This window comes from Dermacentor albipictus, chromosome 6 (assembly GCF_038994185.2).
Source record: "Dermacentor albipictus isolate Rhodes 1998 colony chromosome 6, USDA_Dalb.pri_finalv2, whole genome shotgun sequence".
Classification (NCBI taxonomy): Eukaryota; Metazoa; Arthropoda; class Arachnida; order Ixodida; family Ixodidae; genus Dermacentor; species Dermacentor albipictus.
In genome coordinates, this window is record NC_091826.1 from 54,242,521 (window position 1) to 54,254,394 (window position 11,874).

The 11,874-nt window shown below is 44.2% G+C and overlaps 1 protein-coding gene across 2 annotated transcripts; it reads right to left on the minus strand.

Annotated features, from left to right (window-relative positions):
• Window positions 1-5,073: 5,073 nt before the first annotated feature.
• LOC135907782 (uncharacterized) lies at window positions 5,074-11,711 on the minus strand. Of its 2 annotated transcripts, none has more exons than XM_065439512.1 (2): window positions 11,418-11,711; window positions 5,074-7,354 (listed from the first exon to the last, which is right to left on the minus strand). In XM_065439512.1, the coding sequence occupies exon 2, from the start codon at window positions 7,348-7,350 to the stop codon at window positions 5,149-5,151; it is 2,202 nt and encodes a 733-aa protein (XP_065295584.1). In that variant the 5' UTR covers window positions 7,351-7,354; window positions 11,418-11,711; the 3' UTR covers window positions 5,074-5,148. The 2 variants fall into 2 exon arrangements, with proteins under 2 accessions (XP_065295584.1, XP_065295583.1); XM_065439511.1 differs by having other exon boundaries at window positions 11,412-11,711.
• Window positions 11,712-11,874: the final 163 nt, after the last annotated feature.

An 11,874-nucleotide genomic window follows, 5' to 3' on the forward strand; every position in this document is an offset into this window, starting at 1 on the left:
AGCGAAGCATGGCAGATCCTGTACACGAAGAAAATAAAAGCAAGAAAACATTGAGAATATTTGTTTTCAATTTAATATCAAAAATAAACAACAATAACAAAAATGTTACATCACGACAGACGGCTACGCGCGCGAGGATATCTACTCGGAGGGTACACTCGTAGAAATATTTACACCCTTTGAGGCGTATCTTGTCCCACAACGATAATCGTCATCTGTCTTGCCCGCGTTTCCTTTCTTTAACGCTGCGAGCCCGGTACTTCCCAGTCACGAACGGCATGCGCGTTATCAGTGTGACGCAGCATTCTCGACAGGAAAGTAGCGAGCGCCGAGCTTTCAAGAAAGGAAACTCGGGCAAGACAGATGACGATTATTGTTGTGGGACAAGATAAGCCCCAAAGGGTGCAACAGTTTTAAGAGTGTAGGCATGGTGTGGGTTTCGCTTTTACTCGTCGTTCCAAACCTGCATGTTGCATATTTAGAAAGTGTATCGTGGGCTATTCATGCCTCCGAAACTGCGCCACAGAAAGACACGAACAGGGAATGATAAAAAGAACATGTCTAATCAGTACAATAGTTTTTAAATAAAATGTGACGTCATTACCCCGGCCGAATTGGATATGGTCCTACTCCCCGTGCTTAGGCAGACTTTCTGAACGTTCTCAGATGTGCTGACAAAAGAACTCGAGCAGACTTTACGAGACGTTAACTTCACCCACTTCACACCCTGCGCATGCGCAGTGTCACTGACTACTTTCCGGTGCGCCAATCTAGTCACTGGAAAAAATTTCAATTTTTTCCAGTGACTCTACGCCAATCCACCGGCCTTCGGTGTTAACTTTGCTAGGGCGACAGCTCTTTGGGTGAAGGGTTGTCTATAAACAAAAGGCGAGTAACTTACCTTTTGCGATTTGTGAATAACTTGAATAATAAACAATATCCCTGGAACCGGAGTTCTAAAACACGAGCTCCCCTCCCCCCCTTATTTTTTGACTGTCAATGAAATCTAATAAAAAACCTTGCCTCTGATATATCATGACTTCTACTGCTGCTTTTCTTCACCTGCTGTGTTCATTAACTTTTCATATCCAAAGAAAACACATGTTCGCAACAAGATAGAGGCTCGAAGTGATCAGCAAGGGGCAGAACTAGGAATGTCGCTGGAGCTACGTTCAGACAAAACTTGCCTCCAGCAAGGTGTGTCTTTGATGAAAGCAAGTTCCCTTGTTTAAGCATTGGCTGCAGCGACAGTCTTTGTTGCAACCATCCTTTTATTTATTTATTTATTTATTAAGGAACCCACAGCGCCAAGGCATTACAGTGGGGGGGGGTACAAGAAGAAATACATACGACACCTCTGCTCCTGTACACTGTTAAAAGTGATAACAAAAGAGGAAAATCGAAAAAAAAACGAAAAACAAGTCAAAGCCCTTAGCAATGCACATCTACAATCTACAAGATCAAAAAAAAGCATCATTTGATTCAACCCTCACAACATCACTCGGCAGTCTATTCCATTCCCTAATGGTTTTAGGAAAGAAAGACATTCTAAACAATTCAGTTTTAGTCGCAAATTCACGGACCTTAAAATCATGGTCAACACGATTGGATATATAAAAAGGCTCTAGCACAAACTTTTCGCGATCAACCCGAACAGCTGAATAATAAATAGCATGGAAAAACTTCAGCCTCAACTTCTTACGGCGCATGTCTAGTAATTCCCAGTTGAGGCCTCTCCTTGCGATCTCCAATTACCGCCGTCATGCACCAGCCGGTGCCAATTAAATAGCGCCTGTGAATTTCTTAATTTAATCACCCCACCTAGTCTTCTGCCATCCTCGACTGCGCTTCCGTCCTCTTGGCACCCATTCTGTAACCCTAATGGTCCACCAGTTAGCTAACCTATGTATTGTATGACCTGCCTAGCTCTATTTTTTTCTCTTAATGTCAATTAGAATATTGGCTATCCCCTTTTGCTCTCTAATCCACACCACTCTCTTCCCATCTCTTAATGTTACGCCTAACCTTCTTCATTCCATCGCTCTTTGCACGGTGCTTAACTTGTTCTCGAGCTTCTTTGTCAGTCTCCATGTTTCTGCCTGTTATGTTAGCACCGGTAGAATGCACCGATTGTACACCTTTCTTTTAAATAATAATGGTAAGCTTCCAATCAGGATCTGACAATGCCTGCGATATGCGCTCCAGCCCATATTTATTATTCTGTAAATCTTTTTTCTCATGATCAGGATCCCCTGCGATCACTTCACTAGGTAAACATACTCCTTCACAGACTCTAGAGGCTGACCGGTTATCCTGAACTCTAGTTTGTTACCTTGCTCAGCTATTCATGATTATCTTTGTTGTTCTGCATATTAATCTTCAACCCCACTCTTACACTCTCTCTGTTAAGGTCCTCAATCATTTGTTGTAACTAATCTCCAGTGTTGCTGAACAGGACAATGTCATCTGCAAACCGAAGGTTGCCGAGATACTCACCATTGATTCTTGCTCCTAAGCCTTCCCAGGTTAATTGAATATTTCTTCCAAGCATGCAGTGAATAGCATTGGAGAGATTGTGTCTCCTTGTCTGATCCCTTTCTTTATAGGTATTTTTCTAATTTTCTTGTGGAGAATTAAGGTAGCTATGAAATCTCTGTAGATATTTTCCAAGATATTTACGTAAACCTCCTGTACTCCTTGATTACATAATGCCTCTATGACTGCTGGTATCTCTACTCAAATGCCTTTTCATAATCTATGAAAGCCATAGAGAGAGGCTGATTGTACTCGCCAGATTTCTCAATTACCTGATTAATGATATGGATGTGATCCATTGTAGAGTATCCCTTCCTGAAGCCAGCCTGTTCGCTTGGTTGGCTAAAGTCTAGCGCTGCCCTCATGCTATTGCAAGTTATCTTGGTGAATACTTTATATAATACTAGGAGTAAGCTAATGGGCCTATAATTTTTCATTTCTTTAATGTCTCTCTTTTTGAGGATTAGTATAATGTTTGTATTCTTCCAGTTTTCTGGGACCCTTGAAGTTGATACACTTCGTATAGAGAGCCACCAGTTTTTCAAGTATTATGTCTCCTCCATCTTTGATTAAATCAACTGTTATTCCATCTTCTCCTGTCGTTCTTCCCTGTTTCATGTCTTGCAAGGCCCATCTGACCTCATCGCCAGTTATAGGAGGAGTTTCTGTATCTTGTTCATTACTGCTTCGAATGGGGCGACTCCTCTGGGCACTGTACGTCAGTATAGAATCCTTCTGCTGCTTTTACTATACCTTCGAGATTGTCAATGATATTACCCTGCTTATCTTTCAGTGCATACAAGTTGGTTTGTCCTATGCCAAGTTTCCCTCTCACTGACTTCAGGCTGCATCCATTCTTTTCGGCTTCTTCAGTCTTTCTCACGTTATAATTTCGAATATCCCTTATTTTCACCTTGTTGACCAGTTTTGACAGTTCCACGAATTTTATCTCTTGAGTTGGACACTCCTTCTTTGTTTTTTCTATATTAGGTCCTTCGTTAATTACTTGGGAGAGCTTACCTATTGATTGGCTTGGTGCGTTACTTCCCACATCAACTGCTGCTTCTGAAGCCAGCCTAGTTACAGCTTCATTCATTACCTCTATGTCATCTTCGTCTTTCTGTTCTAAGGCTGTATATTTGTTTGCAAGTACCAGCCTGAACTGGTCCGCTTTTACCCTTACTGCGTCTAAGTTGGCCTGTTTCTCCTTGACCAATTTTGCTCTTTCTCTCTTCAAATTGAAGTGAATCCTAGACCTCAGTGACCTATGATCAATGCACTTTACCCTACCTAACACTTGTACATCCTGCACTATGCTGGGATCGGCAGCAAGTATGAAATGTATTTCATTTCTTGTTTCAGCGTTAGGACTTTTCCATGTCCATTCTCTGTAGCTATGTTCCTGAAAAAGGTGTTCATTATTTGCAGCTTATTCCTTTTTGCGAATTCTACCAACATCTCTCCTCTAGTGTTCCTAGAGTCAATGGCATAGTTGCCAATTGCTTGTTCACCAGTCTGCTTTTTCCTCACTTTTGCATTGAAGTCGCCCATTACGACAGTATGCTGAGTTTGCGCTTTTCTCATCCCTAATTCGACATCTTCATAAAACTGATCTATTTTATCATCACTGCGACTGGTGCTTGGAGCGTAAGCTACCTTTATTCTATACCTCTCATTAAGTTTTATTATTACTACTGCTACCCTCTCATGGATGCTGTAGGATTTGTCAATGTTGCCCGCCATGTCCTTATGGATTAAGAATCCTACTCCGTACTGCTTCTTGTGTGGAAGTCCTCTATGGCGGAGGACGTGGCCATTAGTCAGCACTGTACAAGCCTCACAGTTCTCCTAACCTCACAAGGTCAATGGTATTCCAAACAATCCAACAATCCCTGATAGTTCCTCAAAGAGTCCTGCTAAGCTAGCGTCACTTGAGTGTGCGTATGCATATATATATATGTATGAACAACTATATGCTCAGCACGCAGTCACTTTTGCTGTGTAGTGCAATTTTTATGCATGTAAAATTTTGATTGTTGCATGTATAGAAAATTTGGGTAACAGATAATAAACAATTTTGATGAAAGGTTAGAGTTATTCAGACAGTTGACGACATAGCTTGTGACCAAGGATGAAGAGTGCAACCATAATTTCTTCTGTGTTAGTAGTTGGCTCCCGATTACTGCAAAGAACAGGCCTAAAATTATATATATAAATGTATATACATATAAATTTAGGCCTATTCTTTGCAGTAATCATGAGCCAACTACTAATTCACAGAAGAAATTACGGTTTCATTCCCCATTCTTGGTCACAAGCTATGTCTTCAACAAAACTGTCTGAACAACTCTAACCTTTCATCGCAATTGTTAATTATCCGTTATCCGCATTTTCCATACATGCAACAATCAAAATTTTACATGCATACAAATTGCACTACACAGCAAGTGTGACTGTGTGCTGAGCATATAGTTGTTCATTTAAGCACACACTTGGCACAGTTACTTAACCACACACTCAACACACTAGGCACAAATAGTTGTTCATTTAACCAAGCTATATTTACACTCAGGACAGTCACGCAGATTAATTTCTTTTTTTTTTCTGCATGAGCTAAGCATCTGCAATGTCACCAACTTTCAAAAACTTGCGCAATGCCATCCAGGCATCAAAGCCTATTTGGTCTATCTGAAGCTTGCCATCATCACGCTCATGGCAGCAGAGCTCTTCTTTTACAACACCAGCCAACTGCCAAAAGTCGATCAAGAGACGCTTCTTGCTCTGCACCAGCTTCTGTTGCACCTCATCCACGCACATTGATGACAGGTGCAGTAGCCTATAGAAGACCAACGGGTGCCATGACACAAGTTCAAATGCACTTGCGCACCTCTTTAGCGTGGAACCTGTGGCAAAGTGTGTGGCGCGTACAACCAGTGAGGCATTTCGACATAGTTGACCCTGGATGACCTGCCAGTGAGCATGACTCTTCTCAAGATTCGAGATGTCTAAGGATGTAAGCGTGTAGCTACTTCGAAGGCAGCCAACCAGCTCCGACACGAGACGGACACGCACATCTTCGGGCACAAAAGAGCCGGACAGCCAGTACAAGGTCTTGCTCTGCTGCAGCCACTTAGTGAATACATGCACGTCACTGTCATACAGAGAGCAGCTGTATATTCCGAGCCTCTCAAGGCTTCTGTTTGCCAAGAGACCAGCAATGACAATCCTGTTGACAGATTTGTCTGTGGCACTAATGGTGACGTCCAGCTCCCTCAGTGTGGTTGTCGACGACACATATCTTGCCAACGAGGTAGCGCATTGTTCATCAAAGGATTCAAAAGGCCGGTCAGTACGCAGATTAATCGAAGTGATGCTGTCGTGCAACGTAAGAGCGGTACATATTTCCCGCAAACGTTTCATGTCAAGGGACCTAAAGCTGTGGTTTCCTGTAAACGGAAGCCGCTCGCATCTATTCAGAGCGTTAACAAAGAGCGTGGCATTGGAGTAGCAATTCCGGATAGCGACCTTATCGAAGGTGCCCGTCTCCCGAACGAGGTCGACAAATTCGCAGAAGCAGCCACAGCTCAGCTGTAAGAAATGGAGTTGACGAAATGAGTCACTCTCTTTCACCGCCAAAAGGAGCCTTCGCAATTCATAGTCGCAAAAATAGATGTGTCCGAATTCCAGCCTCTGGAGAGAGACACTCCTCTGTAAAGCATTGACAAATGGCTGAACACGCCACCATTTGCCCCATGCAGACTTGGCACTCTTGACAGCAGAATCGTTCTCGCTGTCCACACTGAGCCACGGCTCCATGAATGTCCATTCGGTATGACTGACGTCAAGCTCCTGGAGTGTTGTGTTCGCAGTCAGTGTATCTGACATTAAAGCTGCATCAGCCAGGCTAAACAAAAATCGCTGAAGGCTGAGCTTCCGGAGCATACTGTTTCTTTTTAAGCTCTTAAACAAGGGCTCTATGTTACATACAGTACGCCAGGTCTGCTTTACCACAGTCAGTTCTGTAAGCACGGAGTCGGCAGAAAGAAACCCAGACAGGGAAGCACCATTGTCGAGTTCTATGCACACGCTGTCAATCGTCAGACTAGTAATGGTCGAATTCTCCTGCAGAGGTCCCATGACAACCTTGTAGTCAGAATGGCAGGACATACTGATGACACTCAACACCTTCAGTGTAGTTGACTTTCTCAAGTAGTCTGCAAAGCGTGCCTGTACTTCATTGCCACTTTCCAGGAGCCTAATCTCGCTGCACGTCAACTCCTTGAGGTGACAGTTTGCACAGACGTCGACAATGAGCTTGCCGACCTCCTCAAACTCCAGCCCAGAGGTGTCGATCTGCAGCTTCTCAAGAGAGGTGCTTCGTCGCAATGCATCGCTGAATAGCGTAGGGTAGCCTTTGAGCATGTCGTAATCGACCACAACCGAAACGACGCAGTGATGCTTGGCAAGCACACAGTGGATCAGTGCATATGTGCGTTCAAGCTGCTCCTGGCAATTCTGCTGCAACGGTCTAAGAAAGTGCCGGCACAGAAAGGCCAATCTGCCTGGTTGGACCTCCCTGAGCTCAGCCATGGCGAACCACAGGAGTTCATTCCAAAGGGTGAGGTGCTCAAATATGCGGCACACCCGGGTACCGCCACCGTTTGTGCAAACGGTGGGAAATGGAATCGTGCGTCCTCCAGCCCCGATTCCAGCCGTTTGAAAGGCAAGCACCAGGTCGGCAGCTTTCATGTGGGAGAGTCCCAAGCCTTCGAGGTGGACAGCGTAGGACCACAGTGCTCTTTCCTCTGGCTCCATGCCTCTGAAAGAAAAGCGACAATTTAGGACTGCCTCCAACACTGTGTTTCAGTTCCACAGTTTCCAGAAGTCGCACAAGTGCAGGCAACCTAGCTGCTAGGCTGGTGTGACAAAGTTTGAGGGGTTAATATTATGCAATGACACACTGCGGTTTGCCCTTGAATTTTGTATGTGTCAGCACCTTTTAGTCACCTGTGCAACAAATCAACATTAGATTATGCCGCTACTCACAGCTACAGTGACACCAAAGTATGAGCCATGTGATCAGAAGTTCCCTTTGACAGTGGACTATACTCAGGGTTCAGCATTTTCAGTTTAAACCGAAAAATAAAATGACAACGGTACATCAGTCTTTTCTCCATATTTCAGTTTTAACCAAAAATGTTCAGTTAAAGCAAATTTACCATAGAACTGACATATGGCTGTACGAATGCAGTCCTTGCAGTCCTCATGCTGTGGTGGATGAACAGGGTAAGTTCCATAATGGCAATGCAGGGCCGTGTCTAACGTGTTACTTTTTTCCCTATATTATTCGTTGGGGCTCTGCTGTACTCGCACAATGTCCTGATTACAGTCTCACTGCAATTGTGCTTAAATATCAAATGGATTATCTTCCTACCTGCACAGTCGCATTGTCATAATGTGCTGTGCCCTTGTTATAGATGGCTTCTCAAAAATTTAGTTAATCTGTGTACTGGATACAACTACAGTGTCAAGGAGTAGTATGCACATGATACAACACATCTCCACATTAACTAGTGAACCAGATATACTATTCATCAATGAAAATAACGGTAAGCTCGACATGAAAAATTTTCCAGCGACCAAAGTCAATGAAAGGTAATCTAGGAAAATATATAGTCACACACACACACACAAAAATAAAGACAATTCAGGCGAAATAAACAACAAGTACCCCTCTCCCCCATCTCCCTAGATTTCTGGGGAAATACCATTGCACATAGCCCACACTAGTTCCAGGACCTAGACACAACCATCTTGTAAAATTCTGGGCTGTTGGCAGCAGCACTTTCTCATCGCCATGTACAGTGGCACAAGATTATTGCAGTAGTTCAATGTCAGATAGGCTTACTAAGGGCGCACTGCTGTTCGTAAGCTGGACTCCTTTAAAGCAAGGTGTGAGACTGTGCCAGTTGGTATCCCATTACGACGTGCCAAGCACGGCCGACAGACAACGACGAAAAAGGAATGCCAAAGGACAAGCGCTGTCCTTTAATGGCTGCCAAATTCAGTCTCCCATTTTTTACCACCTCCCAAGAACAATACAAGGATATTTGCTTTATGTTTACTACCTATCATAGGTGCAAGTAACAAGACAAAAAAGAAAAGGCTATAGAATTCTGGGGTTATATGTGCCATAACCACAATCTGATTATGAGGCATGCTATAGTGAAGGACTCTGGATTAATTTTGACTACCTGGGGTTGTTTAAAGTACACAAGCATTTTTGTGTTTGTCCCCCATCGAGTATGGCAGCTGTGACCAGGATCAATCCCACAAACAGCCACAAAAACGACTTACTGTAAGATGTTACACTAAAATAATGTCACCGCAGTCTTTTTCCCAATGTAATAGTCACATACAGGCCGCAGTAGCACACACAGTGTTTTATGCAGCGAGATTCAGTATTTAGGCAGCAGCTGGAAGCACAAAGTTCTGTGACAACACCAGCATGCTGTATCATATATCATAAGAAAGCATACCCACATATGATATATGCTAATGTACAATTTCTAGCATGCATCCCCAAGCATTCCTATCATGTGGAACTTCATCAAACATACAGGTTTATATATGAACCCTCATGTGACCATATACGGTATTGTTAGATATGACTCTAATGTTTTTTTTTTTTATAGGGCCCCTTTGCCTCTTTCTCTGATCATGTTTTGGCTTTGCTTTAAGGTGGGCGAATATCACATTTTTTTTAGAACTCACAGTAAATATTGAATAATCAAAAATAAATGCATGTACATATTTACAGCAGCAATATTTGTTTCGGTATAGTTAGGTGTCATGCCTATGCTCACTAGTCCAAACGATACAGCTAACGAGTAGGGACAAAGAAGCAGTTTTAAAAACAAGATACGTAATAAAAGCATTGCACGAATAATTCTTCAACTTCTTTTGAGCCCGTTTTAAAACAAGCTTTTTAAGAATTAATGGCTGCTGTATGAAATGGAGCTTGGAAAAACACTAAACAAATTGTTGCCAAAAAGCAACCAGAAGTTGTGAAAAAAAAAAGAAGGAACTGCCGATGGACTTGTGTGCCATAAGCACATGGAAAAGGGCCCGTTGCAAGAAAAACATGACCGGTTGTAGTGTTAACGACAAAAATGCTACATGACGAGATTGCCGAAAACACTAAAGGTGAGAGACCACAAGCCAAACTCAGTTTGTCATGTAGGCTTCCGCTGCGAAACGGAAATCGAAACTTGCATTATCCATTTTGTTTCAGTGTTCATTTGAAAACTTTTGTCATCTTACTTCTCATATTTGCAATACCTTATTCAGCAGATGGAGCACAGTAACGAGGCTCTAACAGTAAGTTAGATTGGTTAGTTCTGAATATCTGAATATAATGAATAGCTTGTTTTCGAATACAAATAGTTAAAATATTCCACTGATATTAGAAACTTCGAACATTTGTCCACCCCTACTTTGCTTCTGTCTAGCCCAATACAGCATATCGGGCGCAGCAAGGGGGTAAAAGGATGACAGGACAATGGTTTAGAACACGAGCGCATGTGAGGATGTATTAATGGGCGATCACTTTCGGCCATGGAGGAAGGAGAAGAAAAACTGGAGGACGCTAAAGCTTTGCCTTCAAGAGTGGAACGCGACAGCGTTCCCGTTGACTGGCCAAGGGATGTAAGACAATCGGCTACGGCGCAGTGACTACGCGCCCCGCATCCAACGAGTGAGCGTCGAGCAACGCAACGTTCGGCGCGGCAACGAAATGTGCGCCTGAGCAAGCGACGCACGCCTGAGCCTTAGAAACAGCTCGTTTCTAAGGCAACACCGCATTCACTAGAGGCGCGTTTGTACCGCTTTGAAGCATCGAACTCGTGGCTCAGTGGTAGCGCCTCCGTCTCACATTCCGGAGACCCTGGTTCGATTCCCACCCAGCCCATCTTGCAAGTTGTTTTTTATTCATGAAGTGCCTGCTGGGATTTATCGCACACGGCCAACGCCGCCGACGACACCGGCTTTTCTGCGACACGAGCTCCTTAACGCTGTCGCGTTAAAAATGTTCCTTTTTCAGTGCTTTCGGCGATACGATCGCTTTCGCACAACGTAGTACACGGCGCGTTGTATGATTCGTGCGGTGTTGGTAAACCAGCCAATCAGCTCATCCGCTTTTGCTCAAACAACCAATCAGCGCGCACTGAAAATGATATCTCCGAAAGCAGCGACTGTCCGAGAAGCGACGGTGGCGAGTTCCAAGAGCAGTGCGATAACACAAATAAAATTTATGCAGGAATCTACTCTGTGGAACATACCGCCCAGAAACGCGAAACGTAGCACCCCTTGGGGCGAAATGCACAAGTTCTTGTAAACGCAGTTACAGACGGCGTCGACGCGCATAAGAAACGGTAAAGTAACTTTGAGAAACATTTCGCGTGGATTCGAGAGTTCAGTTCGGTGTGCGCGATAGATTCTGCCGGACGTCTCTGCGGTGTTGGAGCGCGCCCCAAGTTTACTTTGAGCGAGGCGTTTCGCGCGTGTCTAACTTCGTCGTAAGGTCTCGAGTGGGACTGTTCGAAATTTCCGACACGCTGCCGCGGCGTTGTCAGTCATGAAATAGCTAACGCACGAGCGCGTCTAGCGCCAGCCGCGCAGGCCCGTTAGGCTGCACGAGATCGCTGATTTCCGACTGCACATCGATGGGTCAGCGATGTGAAAAATCGTGTACTTAGATTTACAATAATAATAAGAACCTCACGTGGTCAAAATCTGCTTACTTTTGCACGCTTGCTTACTTTTACAAACTCCATTACTAATGCAATCTAATCACTCAAGTAACAAAGGAACGTTACCTTTACCAAAGTGATTCTTCCAGAGATGGCACTAACACTTGGCCAGGCGTTCGGCTTCCGACAGTACCAACAGAAGCTGGAAGCAGCAACCGATGAGCGCCACGAAACCTGCACCTGTTCGACTCTCTGAGTTCCAAGTCGGCCGCTGTGAGCTCGTGCGAAGTCCGATCAACGCGACACCTCGAGCATATTCCTGACCGCGTTACATCACCACTGCTTGCAGACAATATACAACAGATGACTCACTATGCCTGTGCCACAATTAAACTGAGAACAAAGTTCGCGCATTAATTGGTGTCTGTGCCAGCTGGCCCAGGGGTTGCGGTCACCGTGTGTGACAGAGAGTGAAAACTGCGAGCGAATACAGTACAAACAGAACCTAGATTCACAAATGCGACTGGCGAGGGAGGCACGGCAGCCGCGTGCGGATGTTCTAAAACTTTCCATGAAGGAAACGCGAGCG

What these genes read in the sequence shown, in the direction of transcription:
- LOC135907782 (XM_065439512.1), bottom strand. Translation starts at nt 7,350, where the DNA reads ATGGAGCCAGAGGAAAGAGCACTGTGGTCCTACGCTGTCCACCTCGAA.